This window comes from Typopeltis vanoorti, chromosome 13, assembly GCF_054136105.1.
Source record: "Typopeltis vanoorti isolate ZY-2024b chromosome 13, IOZ_Tvanoo_1.0, whole genome shotgun sequence".
Taxonomy (NCBI): Eukaryota; Metazoa; Arthropoda; class Arachnida; order Uropygi; family Thelyphonidae; genus Typopeltis; species Typopeltis vanoorti.
In genome coordinates this window covers 43,010,972-43,028,631 of record NC_143561.1, presented here as the reverse complement: position 1 = coordinate 43,028,631, position 17,660 = coordinate 43,010,972, and the positions used below count along the sequence as shown (strand labels likewise).

Genomic DNA, 17,660 nt, shown 5'->3' with positions numbered 1-17,660 from the left:
TAAACTAAGTACAAGGTGAGTTAGCCAGTCTCATATGGAGATAGCAGGGTTTTTCCTAACCAGAAACGTTTTCATGCAACTGACAGACCACAGCAGACAAGATTAACTGCTCCACAATATGTTTCTACAGAGCCAAGTTAGTTGGAAGTGACAAGTTATTGGGCCTAACACATTTAGGGGAAGTAGAATGCAGCTTAAATTCTAATTATGAAGATAAATGAAAATGTCTTAATAATGACAGGCTATGAAACTCAAGTAAATAATGAAACAGTATCTTCACAAAGGAAAAATGCAAAATTTGAGAATTTAACGATTAAAACCTAATAATGAACACCCAATTTCCCTATGTACTACTATTTTTATTAAAAATGAATAATGAATGAATAATTAACTGAAGACATTTTAATGTATAAAATATTAACAGAAACCAGCTAGGTGCAGAAATGAGAAGAAAATGACCATGCTTCCTATATGCAGCCAGGTGTAAGTGAGGAAAACAAAGCAGTGCAACCAATCCATATGTGAGAATTCAAAACAACCCAGAAAAATCTTAGGTCAGGCCAACATTACCTTCGACTGTAGTACTACAGCTGAAGATACTTTTATTTTACAGCTATTGCCATTACTACCTATTTGTGGGAAAAGTTTAAGTTAGGACATTAAGGCAGATTATAATCAAATAATCCACAGATAATCAGATAGTAAATTTGATGATCTATAGATTATCAAGTATAAAGTTGCATATAATAAATCCATTTTCAAAATTACATAAATATTTCCTTTCAAAAAATGTTAATAGGGAAATAAGCAGGTAATATTAATTGTTTTCTCACATATCAAACAATTCTTTAGATCTCTAAAAAACTGATATTAGATGTTATTAATACTGTCGTTATTATTTGTTAATGTAAATTTAATTTACCAGTATAAGTACAATATTTTCATAAATTTTATCTGGACTGTTATTCAGACTGAACTTAATCCTTTGCCTCTTTAATATATAAAACAAGCTTCAGCTTTTTTGAACACAGAATGAAACATTTTTAACAACTTTCAATATGATTTTTTTTTCTCTCTCTCTAAAAGTAAGGTACAATGAAGCCATTATTTTTCCATATCCTGGATAAAAGGATGAGAATGTTAATGATAACATATCATAGCTCTAAAATGGTGGCAATTTCTTTCAAGGTCCCCCCCCCACCAACTTGAAAGAAAAGTATCATAAGCATTGTGATTAGTGTTAGTCTCCTCAATGTCTTTGGACCACATGGAGATGCCTGTGAGGCATTAATAATAAATAATAATGTCTATGCATTTTTGAAAATTATGGAGACAACTACCGTGTTTGAATAAAAACTTTAGTTTAATATAACTAAAATCTACAATTCGATGTTTCGACCTTTATGTCAAGGTCATCTTCTGTAGCGTACAAATATACACAAGAAACAAGCTATACTACAATCAAACTGGTTCGTTAAAGACACTGACCAACCGCTACCACAATTGTTGGCCAGACCTCTGGTGAAAAAAAAAAAAATACAAATTAAAAATAAAAAATAATACATCAACGCTAGAGTCCTATTATTTGTGTTGTCTACTATATACATATATTAACATCATTCCAGCCAGTTGGAGTGGAATGGTTTCTAATACTAGTGGATTGGCTAGAGTCCTGACTTATGTTGAATCTTTCATGTTAGGTTGGCTGAATGTGTGCCATCCAGATCCTTGGAATTTTCATACCATCTTTGTTATTGATATTTGGGTGGTTTATCAGGATTTCGCAGGATTTCTTAAATTTTCTTTCGTACCAGGTTTTTGTGCGGTGTAAGGAACAATCCCTATACGCAAGAAAGAACACATTAGACACATCAAATATAACTATTATGGTGAAGCAGGCCTCTCAGACCACGCACTTAACACCTTACACCAAATCAACTGGAAAAGCACCTGCTCCTTACACCGCTCAAAAACCTGGTACGAAAGAAAATTTAAGGAATCCTGATAAACCACCCAAATATCAATAACAAAGATGGTATGAAAATTCCAAGGATCTGGATGGCACACATTCAGCCAACCTAATATGAAAGATTCAACATAAGTCAGGACTCTAGCCAATCCACTAGTATTAGAAACCATTCCACTCCAACTGGCTGGAATGATGTTAATATATGTATATAGTAGACAACACAAATAATAGGACTCTAGCGTTGATGTATTATTTTTTATTTTTAATTTGTATTTTTTTTTTTTTTCACCAGAGGTCTGGCCAACAATTGTGGTAGCGGTTGGTCAGTGTCTTTAACGAACCAGTTTGATTGTAGTATAGCTTGTTTCTTGTGTATATTTGTACGCTCCAGAAGATGACCTTGACATAAAGGTCGAAACGTCGAATTGTAGATTTTAGTTATATTAAACTAAAGTTTTTATTCAAACACGGTAGTTGTCTCCATAATTTTCAAAAATGCATTCGGATCACCGTGCAAGCCTAAAAGAAAGGATTCAGATCATCCATGGAAATGATACCCACAACCGCTGCAATCACTATGGTAAGCTAAAGATTCATATTTCTCTCTTGATCAATCGGCTGGCCTTTTTAAAAAGATGCAGAGACAATAACCTTATTCCGATCTGCATCAGGCAAAAAAAGAAATTTACGTCCGCTAAGGCACTCCGTATCTATGACCGCACAGAAAAAGCAATGCTTAGAGAACGGATTCAAACAGCCCGCCAAAACCTAGCTACAATACAAAATCTGGTTTCTAAATTACAATCAGAACTATTGAACTATGTTAATCCAGACATTCTACAAACACTTGAAAGAATTACTGCCAATTCGGCCAAGCATACCCTGGAAAAGAATAAGGAAAAATTCAAGAAAAAATTCCACAGTTTGAAACAATGGCAAAATATGGTGGCCAATCACAGGAATCCATCCAATCAGAGGACTTCCTCCCCGAGAAACAACAATGAACAACAAACAAGGGAGACAAGGGGTGACCAACCACCGACAAGCAAGAACCATGTGATTAACCTATCAAGCCACACCCTGAACAACGGCGAACTTACGCTACTGAATAAAGGACCGAACTACGCAATAGCACCGAAAAAGGTAAACAAATTGGATTTTATCTACCACATTGAAAGAGGCATCAGATCCCTACCTAACAATATAGCAGATAAAATACGACTAGAAACCAGTAATGTCCTAAATACCAAGAAAACCATACAGAACAACCTGACTAAAACAGAATTAGCAGCAATTAAATCATTAAAAGCCAAACAAAACATAATAATAACGAAAGCGGATAAAGGCAGTGCCACTGTTGTCCTTGACAGGTCAACATACATACTACAAATGAACCAACTAGTAGCTGATAACAACACATATAAAATGGTAAATTATAACCGAACAAAAAGAATGAAGGATAAAACAGAAAACTACTAAAGTCTGTCACTTCTTGGCCACCAGACACGGTTAAAAAACTCAAACCCCACTACGCCCGACCCCCCAGAATATATGGGGTTCCGAAAATACACAAACAAAATGTGCCCCTTCGACCAATTGTGGAAGGAATAGACAGTCCCAATTACCACCTAGCCAAGAAATTAGCGGCAACACTCAAGGAGTTGGTAGGTCATTCCCCCTCCTACATAAAAAAACACACAACACTTTATAAACAAAATCAAAAACATAATACTCGACAAAGACGACTTATTAGTCAGTTTTGACGTTTCTGCCCTTTTCATTAATGTCCCCATCGATGACACAATTCTCCTACTACAGAACAAATTTCCGCCCGACCTTACGGCCCTCTTTGCTCATGTACTAAAGTCCGGTTACTTCGTGTGGCAAAACAAATTCTACCTACAAAAGGAAGGTACAGCCATGGCCTCACCATTATCCCCCCCAATCACTAACTTCTACATGGAAACCTTTGAGCAAAGGGTTCTTGATTCCACCAGGCTATGACTGACAGTCTGGCTTAGATACGTCGACGACGTGTTCGCAATCTGGCCGCACGGGCGACAAATGCTAAACACATAAACAACACGAACGCATACAATTTACCATCGAAATCGAAAACCAAAATTCGCTCCCGTTCCTAGACACACTAGTTACACGTCTTCCTTCAGGCAGTCTATCCTTCACGGTCTACCGAAAACTGACACACACGGGCCAATACATACATGCGAATTCATACCACCACCCAGCACAAAAATATGGAGTCATTAACACCCTTAAAAACAGAGTCACAACTATTTGCTCTAACCAGCAAACCCTAAAACAAGAACTAAAAATCATTACTGACACATTCATAAATAATGGCTATAACAAAAATACTGTCAATAAAATACTCTATAAAACCACAACAAAAACGAATCTAGATTACAGTAAAACCATAGCCATCCCATACATTAAAGGGCTATCGGAAAAAATCAACAGAATCCTACAACATTATAACCTCAATGCCACCTTTAAACCACCCACTAAACTTAAAACCATATTCAGCTCCTCTAAGGATCCTCTCCTCCCATTAGCACATCCTGGAGTCTATTGCATCCACTGCACCTGTAACTTACCGTACATTGGTGAAACAGGATGAACAATCCCTATACGCAAGAAAGAACACATTAGACACATCAAATATAACCATTATGGTGAAGCAGGCCTCTCAGACCACGCACTTAACACCTTACACCAAATCAACTAGAAAAGCACCTGCTCCTTACACCGCACAAAAACCTGATACGAAAGAAAATTTAAGGAATCCTGCGAAATCCTGATAAACCACCCAAATATCAATAACAAAGATGGTATGAAAATTCCAAGGATCTGGATGGCACACATTCAGCCAACCTAATATGAAAGATTCAACATAAGTCAGGACTCTAGCCAATCTGCTAGTATTAGAAACCATTCCACTCCAACTGGCTGGAATGATGTTAATATATGTATATAATAGACAACACAAATAATAGGATATAATACAATATTTTGTATTTTTTTTTTTTTTTTTCACCAGAGGTCAGGCCAACAATTGTGGTAGCGGTTGGTCAGTGTCTTTAACGAACCAGTATGATTGTAGTATAGCTTGTTTCTTGTATATATTTGTATGCTCCAGAAGATGACCTTGACATAAAGGTCGAAACGTCGAATTGTAGATTTTAGTTATATTAAACTAAAGTTTTTATTCAAACTTGGTAGTTGTCTCCATAATTTTCAAAAATGCATTCGGATCACCGTGCAAGCCTAAAAGAAAAGAAAAGAATAATGTCTCTAAGCTCTGAAAAAAACTAAATATACAAAACAAGACACGAAAGGATTGCTAGAGGAAATGAGAGTGAAGATTGTTAGTCTGTTACCAAGATATGAGATTAATGAATTAAGGAGAAAGGCTATGATGGCAAACAATTCAATGTGCAGGGCATATGGAAGGAATAGTTGAGTGTTTTTGATGTGTAGAGTGAGAAGAATGGAAGATTTTTCTTCCATTCTTCTCACTCTACACATCAAAGATTTAATGGAAGAATAAATTTATATAAGAGGGATGGCCTGCATGGAATTCATTTGGTATTAGGAGTCTGGAGAAATTACTTATTGTAGCTGACCCAAAACAGAGAAGTCAGGAAAACTAGACCATGTTAAGAAGAATGGTGTATATCTATACATAAGAGTGATTAAGTTATGTAACTAAATGTGATGAAAGGACAATTGTGTGCTTGACAGATTTGGGCTTATTAACTTATGTCTGTATACAAATGCCAGGAATACTAGGAGTAAAGGGGTTGAGTTTGCTGCCTTGGTGAATATGTTGTGATTGCAGACTATAGGCATTAGAAAGACCTCAATTTTCAGAGGCAGATATACTAACTGGAGTTGAGTGTAAAAGGAACAGCATTTTTAGGAAAGACAGAAGAAAGGGGTTGAGAGTGCTGTTCAGATTTGAATTCAGCCAGGGTGCAAAGCCATGAATGCAATGTAAGTAACAATGTTTCGTGCAGCAGCAAGTCTGACTTAAAAAAAACGTAACAGCATCCAACCATGTATTATATTTAGTTGGTCAGTTGCTGGTGAAGATGAAATGCATCAACAAATAGTGTCAAACAAATAATTATCTGAACATTAATTGAGTAACAGTGAAATCTCATGAGAAGAAAGAGTTAAATTTATTGAGCTATTGTAAGATAACTTCCTCAAGTAGCATGTGACAGAGGGAACTTGAGGTCAGAGAGCACTGGACCTGATTTTAGTGTCAGAAGAATCAGTGTAAAATTGATCTCTTGCTTAATAGTAGTTGTACATTCATTTTACACTGATTCTGAATCAAGAAATGTGGAAGGAATACTGTATGTATTTGGATGACAAAAGTTATGAAGATTACAAACACCAGAAAAGTTACAAGTGTTATAGAAAGCTAAGTCTGCATATGAATGAAAACCGACTCTGCATACCAATGATTTTGAAAGAATAGCTCTTAAATGAAGGAAGACGCAGAAGAAATTGTCCAGCTAATGAGAGCCCACTTTTCTAAGAGCTATCAATCTGGATTAAGTGATATGGAGCTCAACATGCCACATCTACACTAAATGATATAACTCAGTGTATGAGAAGCAGGTACCAGAGCACTATATACACTATATAAGAATTCAAGTGTAGGGATGACTGATGGGATTTCAGCATGGATGCTAAGGGAATGTTAAGCAGAACTGGTCATGCCCCTTGACACTTTGCTGTATAACTTGAGTCTCAACACTGAAGATTCCACAGGAATGGTGCAAAGACTGTTGTATCTAACTATCGACCTATCAGGATCACCGGGAAGATGGTGAAGATTTGAAAAACTTTTTTAAGAGCTTGTACACAGAAATAGGTTGAAAGAGAATCTGCACTTTGCAACGAATGGATGGATTTACTAATGGAAGGTGATGTCTAATAACTACAGTTGAGTTAGACAAAGGGAAATGAATATACCCTGGAAGGATGTTGCATAAATTAGAGAATATGAGATAAACCATTAGTTTGAATAATTTATAATCTAATTCCATATCCTAAGAGAGAAATTAGTCGGAACACTAAATTAGCTGTATACAAGACGGTGTTCAAACCAGTTTTAACTGATGGATTTGAGAGCTGGGTCAGAAGTAAAACATTTGACCAAAGACTAGAGACCGTAGATATGAGAGTCCTGAGAAAGATTAGAGGCGTGAACAGATGGCATCAATGGCAATATCATATTAAAAACGAGGATATTAGGAAAGAACTTGACATTGTCAGCATCCAGGAATGTGTTAGCAGAGCTAATCTCAGGTGGTATGGTCACTTAAATAGAATGGGAGAGAAAAGATTAGCAAAACAAGTGTTCTCTGCCAGGTTGGCAGGAAAACGACCCAGAGGAAGACCAAGATATAGGTGGATTGATACGGTATAAAGTGCGACGATAGAAATATAAGATCTGATAATGTTGGAGTCTTGACAAGTAACAGACTGATTTGGAGGAAAATTGTAGATAGGAAGTTAGTAATGATGTAATTTTTTTATGTAGTACTATCATATCCTGTATACCTCTTGAGGGTACATGGCAGGAATTTGGTGATGATGATTCCATATCCTCCAACTTATGCAACATTCTTCCATGGTCTACAGAAGAGAATATATAGAAGTTCAAAGCAGCTGTTAAATGTGAGGGACTAATATCAGATGAATTTGTAACATCCAAAGGTCTGAGAGAAGGATGTGGGATGCCACTGACGCTGTTAAAATTTACCTTGATGCACTGCTGGCATGTTGGAATGCTTCATGTAGAGCTATGGGAAATGAGATTGGAAACATTCAATCATTCATTCATTCATTCACTATTGTTTGTCAATGATCAAGTGATAATTTCTGAAGGTCAAGATGACATTGATTTTATGATAAACTAGTTGTTTACAGATCATTTCAGATACTTAGGGTCTATTATTCATTAGTTGGGAACATGTGAGAAAGATGTAGATGATCATGTCAACCAAGCCCATAATGCTATTAAGCAAATGAATAGCGTGCTATGAAGTCGAGACATTTGACAGGAAACCTAGAATGATGTTCCAAATGGTAGTAAAGAGTGTTCTGATGTGGAGAAGGAAGCACATTGAATGTGAGGCAGAAGAGTTATATAAGCTCTAGAGATGGATGGCTTACAACAATGTATATATATATCTCACTTTCAAAAGAGTCTGAGTTGAGACCATCACGGAGACATTGAATTTGTGTGAAAATGTGATAGACCACTTGGAATCAATTTTTACGGTGGTACGGGCATGTTCAATGGATGGCGGGGGGGGGGGGGAAGAGAGAGAGAGAGAGAGTGATGAATTGGTCATCACCAGGAAGATGGGAGAGAGGACAGCCTCAACTTAAAGCATGCCAGAGGGATACAAGAAAACTCCTGGAACGACTGTTTGCAGTGGAGAAGGGGATTACAGGGCATCCACTGAACAGTGGAATTGCCTTTAGGAGAAAGAGAAATAATATGACAGAGACCTGCAAAACTTCAGAAAGGATCATATAACATAACAGATGGAAGTTATGTTATAACTTCCATCTGTTATGTAAAGAAGGTAGGAAGAAATGATGAGAGGATATCATTAGAAGATGAAAATAAATGCAGTCAACAAAGAGACAAGGGCTAGATTTTCTCTCGCAGAGCAGTATGTAATTAAAATGGCTTATCTTTTGAGATAGAGTACAGGAAGCATGAATGAATGCAAGAAAAAGTATGACAGCTGGTGGGAAGGGCATATGTAGCTTCTCTCAATGAATCACTGACTCTCTTGAGGTCTCTAATAATAATATGCATATTCCTGATGCCAGCAATTATTACAGAATCTGCTAATAAAATGATAAAACATTATGTCTAAAAAAAAAAAAAAGTCAGAAAATTAAACACAACATGCATCTTCCTTTATACGTGTACTAATTTTAAGAGGAACCTGTGGCATAGTAAATCAAATAATAAAGAAACACGTAAAAACCACAGTGATATCTTTAATTAATAAAAGGACAATATTTTGTACTAAAATTAATAGTACATCTTCAGTGTCTGTTACAGTAATAGGAATGGAATACAAGCAAAACGTTCGATGGATCACCTATTAAAATGCAATTGTTACCATGTGCTAGGAAATAATAGAAAATAACAAATTTAAATCTATTAAGATAAATGGTTTTTTTACATAAGATAAAAGTCTCCCAGATCTTTGAGAGAGAAAGACAGTCATTTCTATTTAAATTCGGTCAGTGTAAGATAGTTTCACAACTTTCTTTGAATAAGCGTTCATATTTGAATCTGTATCTATAGAGGAGAACAGCTTTATCCCACTGGACACAATGGGAAGAGTCAATACTGTGCTGCGCCAGACCAGACTTCAGAGGTTTGTTATAATCAATATAATATTGATGTTCTTTTATTCTTTTTTCCAAAGAATGGCCAGTTTGTCCAAAATAAGAGTCATCACATTCACAAGGTATTTGGTAAATGCCAGCCATAGATAGAGAAGATAGTTTATTCTTTGTAGAAGGTAATAAAGAAGCAATTTTGTTGATAGGAATATATGTTGGAATCAATTGATACTTTTTCAGAATTCTACCTACCTATAGGTTCTGAGATTCCTGGAATGTATGGAATAGTGAATCAAATGATTATAACTCCAATCAAATCCAACAGATACTTGACTCTTATGTTCCAATACCTACAGTTTCTTCAACAGTCTGCAGAGTTCCTATTCCGTACATTCCAGGAATCTCAGAACTTACAGGTAGAATTCTGAAAAAGTATCAATTGATTCCAACATATATTCCTATCAACGAAATTTCTTCTTTATTAACTTCTACAAAGGATAAACTGTCTTCGCTATCTTTGGCTGGCATTTACCAAATACCTTGCGAATGCGATGTCTCTTATTTTGGCCATTCTTTGGAAAAAAAGAATAAAAGAACATCAATATTATATTGATTATAACAAACCTCTGAAGTCTGGTCTGGCGCAGCACAGTATTGACTCTACTCATAGTGTCCAGTGGGATAAAGCTGTTTTCCTCCATAGATGCAGATTCAAATATGAACGCTTATTCAAAGAAAGTTGTGAAACTATCTTACACTGACCGAATTTAAATAGAAATGACAGTCTTTCTCTCTCTCAAAGATCTGGGAGACTTTTATCTTATGTAAAAAACCATTTACCTTAATAGATTAAATTTGTTATTTTCTATTATTTCCTAGCACGCGGTAACAATTGTATTTTAATAGGTGATCCACCGAACATTTTGCTTGTATTCCATTCCTATTACGGTAACAGACACTGAAGATGTACTATTAATTTTAGTATGAATATTTGTCCTTTTACTAATTAAAGATATCACTGTGGTTTTTACGTGTTTCTTTATTATTTAATTTATGTGTGTACTGTTTTATTATTAACACCAGAAAAAATCCATGGATCAAAAGACTCATTGCATTCGTCAAACAATACTTTTAATTTTATATAATAATTATACATTTTCCATAATATATGTAATTATTATTATTTAAGCTGTACTCAAACATGCACAAACAAACCTACAAAATTCCCTCGATTCTTACTAAGAGTCTTTGTAATTATGTTTTTCATTAAATTACTACTTGTGAACATTATTACTTTTAAGTTCACGTTATGATCACTCCAAAGATGACACTAAACATGAAATGTATTTAAGTTTATAAATCTCTACATTTATGTGGCTATTGCAAATAATGCATAAATAATTTATTATTTGTGACAGAGAAGTTGTTCAAATCTAAGAAAATATTCTGTAAACACAAACTTTGTATAAAATAATATTGCACATAATTTAAATAGTTAGGTTTAGTAGTTAGCATTTTCCAGAAAAGAACTGCAAAATACCATATTTACTCGAATATAACTTGCACTTTTTTCCCCAAAATTAAAGTTAAAAAATTGTGGTGAAAGATGTACGCGAGGATTTTTGGAAACTAAAGTTTTACAGGAAAAAATGAAATTGACATTTATAATTAAATTCTCAGTATTCAATTGCTCACATTATTGATAAAAATGAATGCATTTAAATTTTAATTATCAATGTTATTTGTGTGATCGACCGCTCACCTTCATCACGTGACATATTTGAATCTTTAGAGACAGTGCTTCTGTAATTAAATTAAAAGAAACATTAACATTATTGCTTATCCTTTTATCATTTAGGAATCATAAGATCACGATTTAAAAGATGAAAATGGGTATGACTTACCAAGAATCTACTATTCACTATCACTACTACTGGTCTCAAACGTGATTGGTGGTATTAACAAAAGGTCACGCGACTCAATAACAAAGGCAAGCTGATGATTGTTGAGTTGAAATGCTGATTCTCTTCAACCGAATTCCAAAATATCACAAACTGCCATAACAACATTCACTACATATTTTATAAAGTTTTAAACTTTTTTTCGTCTGCGATGTATATGTGAAATGTTTTCATTTATTTTTTCGTAAAGTAAATAAAGTAAAATCAGGTGCGAGATATATGCAAGGACAAGTTATATTCGAGTAAATATGGTATTTCCAAACACGAATGCATTAACATTACAGTAAACTTTTTCTGGAATTAACGCTGAAGTTTAAGATGTTCTAATGTACAGGAATGACCCATCTCTGCATTACGCCATCTATCACTCACTATGTAACATTTTTGTCTGTTAATTGCATCTCTGTTCAATCTGCATATTTTGAAGGACAAAAAAAAAACCCACTATCTCTATGAGACCAGTCAACTTGCATTTGGCCAAAACAGCACACAGAAAGATTTCTTCAAGTCATAGTAAGAATCAAGCCCATGTTGATCAGTCTTTAATTGAAGAGTCATTGTTCTTCTTCCAATTCCACTATGCAGGTAAAATGACCAACAGTCCCATATTATGGGATGGATAAAGCATGTAATTTTATTAGCAAATGAGTTAAATGTGAATAAGATCAATAATTATCACATATTTGGGGAAAAATAAAAATTCTTTTCACTATGGCAGTGCACTGCTCAAATGACAATGTGTAAACATTTCTGGCACAATCAGGTTATACTGTTCAACCACTGTTCTTACTCTCCTGGCCCGGTCCCAGACTTTCAGTTTCCCAGGTTGAAACTGAAATTGACAGCATGCTAATTTGATAGTGTTTGTAACATTCAGAAAAATGTTGTAGCAGAAACTAAATCACAGCAGATGATTTTTTTTCAAGCCTTTTCTAATATGCTTAAAATTATTTTAAAAGAGGAAGATGAGTAGGAAAATATTTTGCTTATCCATGTCTTGGCATATTTGAACTCAGTCTCATTATTTGTTCCACCATATACATTTAACAGCTATGCAAGAACAAAGATAAAACCTTTTCAGATTAAAACTGTTGCTCTCAATAAAATGCTATTCTGACTGCTGATTATTATTATTATTATATTCATATTTGGAAAGTGCTGGATTTTACTCTTACAGATGGATAAAGTATTTATCCATGTGTATCCATCAGTTATTAGAAAATACTCAATGAAAGTACTCATGGGAAAGAAACAATTTTTTCCTGCAAAAAAAAATAATAAAATAAAATAAATAAAAATAATATATGCATTTTTAAGTAAAGTAAAGATATAAACAAAAACTTGAATATTTTTTAGCTTATACAAGTTGATGTTTAAGTATAAGAATTGGTTACATTCCTAATTTTTCTCATTTTCATTTATATACCAATTTTGAGTATTGTATAATGCTAAACAATGATAAAAATAAATGCAAGCATTTATTTTTATCATTGTTTTATTATTAGTATTATTTAATAAGTATATAATAAGTTTTATTATTAGAGTGCTAAGAAAAATAGTTAATAATGTTACTACTCACTGTCAGAGAAGTAATTAAATATTTCACATTTATATTCATACTAAAAGTAAAATGGATTTAGAGAACGCATTTATGTTAAAATGATATTTTTCATGTCACAGTGGACCAATCAAAAACAATCCAGACAATAATTTTGAATGGCAGTTTATAAGATTAAAACTATGATCATTACAATAATCTACCATTTATCTAAATATATCAAAAAGGCAATTTACTATTCTGATAATTAAAGGTTTGGATAATTGAAGCACAATTACAGGTGCTGTACCAAAAGTTGGTTAAATGAAGGGTCATTGTTTTGAAAGGCAGAAAAACAGTAGGTTACTATATACTTTATTATGTTATGCATGCACACACACACAAAACATATTACCTTTTTATTGTGGTAATAGATATATATCAGAAATCCAAAACCAATTCCAGCAAGCAAGATCCCAAAACCAATAAGCAAATAGCCAACAACCTGGACAGCCAATGAAGGAATAAATATCTTAGTTTTCATCATGTGAGCCAGACTATCAGTAAGGGTGGCAACCTACAATAAACAACAGTTATCTATTAGAATAAATAATGTGTGATGCACATCATTAAGTGCAACAGTTAAGAAAATTTTATTAAATCTCCAAAATAAAACTTACCATTTCTAACCAGAATACAGGAAAAACTAGCTCCCCTATTGAATCAAATTGTCTAAAATAGATAAAATATTATATTAACTGATGAAAAAATTGGCATTTCATTCTTCATTCATAAGAATAATAAAGTAATTTTTAAAAGTTATGCTTTACTAACTTAAAATGAAAAGAGAAACCTTAATTCAGATATTAATGATAAATCTCTCTCTCTATCTCTAGTCCAGATGTAAATCTGTCACAAAACACTTTAATGGCAACTGGTATTTGAAACCTAATGTATGTAATTTGAATAATCATCCATTTTCTACAGACTTGAAAAAAACAGAGTGAGTATTCATTTATCGTGATTAAATAGTAGACCAAAGATGTTGCAAATTGTAAGCAAATTTTGTGGCTAACGAGCAATGGGAGACCATTTTTCTTAAATGATCTAAATTGTTGTTTTATACTGCTAATATTAATTATATATAGTATTTGCTGACGTATATAAGACGCACCTTTTTTTCTTTGAAAATCGGTCTGAAAAACAGGATGCATCTTATAATGCCAATAGTCATTTTTTTTTATTACTTTCATTTCTGGAAATTTTCTCTGTTCTGAGTTATGCGATTTCTTTCTTGCTTCCTTGTGGCGTGTGTGTGTGAGAGCATTCCAATTACGTAGAGTTCAGTGGATGTGCACGTGCTGTCATTGACGATCACAGCTGTGTTCCTGTTCGTTTAAACTTTCCAATTGTGTCACAGTTGTTGTGAATGGTGATAAATTTCTGCAATTAAATTTTCTCCAAATTTCTTGGCAAATTATGGCTGAAAAACGTCGGCATTGCTACAATATTGTACAAGTTACGTGTGATTGTGTATGCTAAAGAACATAGAAACGGGGCTGCACAGAGGCATTTCGGGCCACCCCCAACTGAGAAAATGATGTAGAAGAGGTGGGTACTCTTTCCTAGTTAGATTAGGTATTTGTTGAAAGTAGACCTACTTATTACTTTATATTTGAAATACTGTAAATTCATTATAATATTCAGTGATAAAGAAGTATTTTCCTAAAAATGTGTACAAAAAAAGGGGGGGTGCGTCTTATATGCCGGCATATATATATATATATCATATACTTATACAGTATATATCATTATAGATATACAAATAGTTTTAATATTATTTATTTATTATGCAAATCCCAACATGATAAACTTAACCTATTCACAGTACATAGTCTGTGGATGATAGAGATCAAATTTGGAGTTTTTTTTTCATGCCAGTTGAAGCCTCTAACAAAGTAGTGGTATTGCTATGAGCAACACAAATTGTCTACCACCTAAAGATTTTCACAAATGTTCCTAGCACTTAAGATACATTATTGTAAATCACACTTACCAACCCTATTCTATGGAATCACAGTCTATTAACTTGATGAAATGTCTACCACCTGCCAGGTAAAGGTCCCCCCCCCCCCCCATAAGGAAAAAATCAGGTTCATCAGATGCAGTTCTTCAGTCATTGTTGTAGTTATCTGGGAAATTTCACATACTCCTGACGTTGGCATCAACTATGTGACAGAGTAAAACATTTTTAATGAACAGAAAGGAGTGAGCCATGTTCTTAAAGAAAGAATAAATTTTCATCTGATGTAGTTTCATATATTAGATGATTTCAAGATAAGCACCCATTGCTCAATAAAACAGAATTTCCTAAACAAGCCTTTGCTTGAAATTTGTGTGCTTCACAACAATTCCCATTCAGATTTTGTTCTGTATGAATTCTCTCTCTTTGTGTGTGTGTGTTTGACAATTTCTTTGCTGAAGTCAAGAATTTTTTTGTTCTTTAAAGAAATCTTTGGTTTGGGACTAGACAAGCTCTTTCAGATCTTTCAATGTCACCTCAAGGCTGAGATTTTCTCCAAATTATGCCACTTTCTACTCTTTTTTTTTTTTTTTTCTGTTGTTTAGTAGGTTTGAACCTTTTCAAAGTGAGGAATGATCACTTCTGGCTAACATTCTTTAATGCATAACTTTTCTAGAATTTTGATGCTAGCTTGCCTTTTCCAATGATCACCATGTGATCACTCATATAACAATCACTTCTGACATCTTACTGTTTATTAACATTTTTCAAAGCCATTTAAAATTAATCCAAGCTGAATATTCTACTGTTATCTCAGCCTAATTTACCATGAACTCCAGCTAACAGCTTTGGGCTCACTAAACTTTTTTTATGAAGATGTCTGAAAATAATCCTCTAAACTCAGTCCAATACAGACTCACTATAAGGCCTGGACACATTGAACATCTCAATAGCAGCATTTTAATGGTCAACATCCTGGGATGTCCAATTTACTCTCTCTCACACACACACACACACACACTAAATGTAGAAAGTATTTTTAACTTGGGTATAGTTATGTTAAAGATACCAAGTAATTTTAAACCTGGTTTTACTCCATTTTTCCCAAGTGAGCAAACCGACAAAATGTCAGTTTGCACCTGCAATAGATGCAAGACTAGCTGATCCCACAGGTAGTGCAAGACCAAGGCAACTCGTGGTAGAAGTGGAGCAAGCTCTGATCACTAATCTTAATATTTACCCTTAATGCCAAAACACATCTCCAAGAAGGGGATGTATGATGTTTTGTATTAAAGGCAAGGGGCCACTACCCAGACCGGTTTTGACCTTTATTGAGGTCTCATCAGTGGGGAGCCAGGCTAGAAATACCAAGATTTAGTAATGCAGAGCTTGTAAGTATTTTACCAAAACGAGTTACCATAAGGTGTTATAACCTTATTAAATAAAAATCTCAGGAGGAGATATAGATAGATGTAGAAAGTATTTTTAACTTGGGTATAGTTAATATCTCCTCCTGAGATTTTTATTTAATAAGGTTATAACACCTTATGGTAACTCGTTTTGGTAAAATGCTTACAAGCTCTGCATTACTAAATCTTGGTATTTCTAGCCTGGCTCCCCACTGATGAGACCTCAATAAAGGTCAAAACCGGTCTGGGTAGTGGCCCCTTGCCTTTAATACAAAACATCATACATCCCCTTCTTGGAGATGTGTTTTGGCATTAAGGGTAAATATTAAGATTAGTGATCAGAGCTTGCTCCACTTCTACCACGAGTTGCCTTGGTCTTCATAAGTGATAGATGGGAGTTTAACTAAATCGTACTTACCGGGTGTGAAATTTAAGGATGTAAATGAGAGTATTAGAGCGCAAAAACAGAGGGTGAAAGAATTGATAGTTGTGGCGGGTATGAATGAATTGAAAGGAGATAAATTTTTTATGAGAGAGGACTTGAAAGTATTGTTCAAGGTAGTGAAAGAAAAGAGTGACAGAGTTAGGATGGCGAGTCTATTGCCACGGTATGACAGAGAGGAGTTTAGAAGAAGGGCCATAATTGCAAATGATTTTATGCGCAGGTTATGCAGAAAGTGTGGTGTGGAATTCATGGACGTGTATAATGAGTTTGACGGGCAAAAGGATTTATACATGATGGATGGAATGCATTTGAATGGATTTGGTGTGTGGAGACTAGAAAAAGCGTTGCTGAATGAAGTGAAAATGGATGTGCAGAACCAGGGAAACTATTACCACCAAGGAGGGGGGGGAGCGGATATGCTGACATCAATGAGACAGTTGAGTGCAAGAATGTATATAATGTACCCGAGCCAGTACTAAAAACAAGAAATCGGAATGGGATAGTTAGAATAACGCATCAAGATGGGGTGGGACAAAGGGACCTCTGCATTTCATGTATACTAATGCCAGGAGTATTAGGAACAAGGAAGGAAGAATTTCTGGCCTTGATTGGCTCTTCCTGGCCACAGATTATTGGCATTAGTGAAACATGGCTGAGGGAAGATGATATAGTTAGTGGGATAGAATGTGTAGGTTATAGTGTGTTTAGGAGGGACAGAGAGAATAAAATGAGGGGAGGGTGGAGGAGTGTTATTGATGATAGTTGATGAATTGCAGCCAAGGAGAATTGAAGTTGTATGGCAGGATAGTGAAGAGAGCTCATCTGAGGCTATTTGGTATGAGATTGAGACTGGCAGAACAAAATATACAGTTGGGTGCTGCTATAGACTAGGCGATGGAATAG

The 17,660-nt window shown here is 34.6% G+C and overlaps 1 protein-coding gene and 1 long non-coding RNA gene across 3 annotated transcripts in view; one reads left to right on the top strand and one right to left on the bottom strand.

Annotated features, from left to right (window-relative positions):
* Positions 1-17,660, bottom strand: part of LOC150100092 (scavenger receptor class B member 1-like) — a 219,697-nt gene that overhangs the window by 18,544 nt on the left and 183,493 nt on the right. Inside the window, exons 13-15 of one of the 2 annotated variants that reach the window (XM_090402418.1) lie at positions 13,561-13,612; positions 13,296-13,457; positions 12,531-12,605 (exon numbers count right to left, since the gene is read on the bottom strand). In XM_090402418.1, the coding sequence (XP_090258544.1) occupies positions 12,582-12,605; positions 13,296-13,457; positions 13,561-13,612 (238 nt within the window). In that variant the 3' untranslated portion in view covers positions 12,531-12,581. Of the gene's footprint in view, positions 1-12,530; positions 12,606-13,295; positions 13,458-13,560; positions 13,613-17,660 lie in introns of those variants that run through there. The other variant, XM_090402417.1, reaches the window with a different exon arrangement.
* LOC150100093 (uncharacterized) overlaps positions 1-17,660 on the top strand; it is a 77,166-nt gene that overhangs the window by 1,850 nt on the left and 57,656 nt on the right. The window lies entirely within an intron of this gene.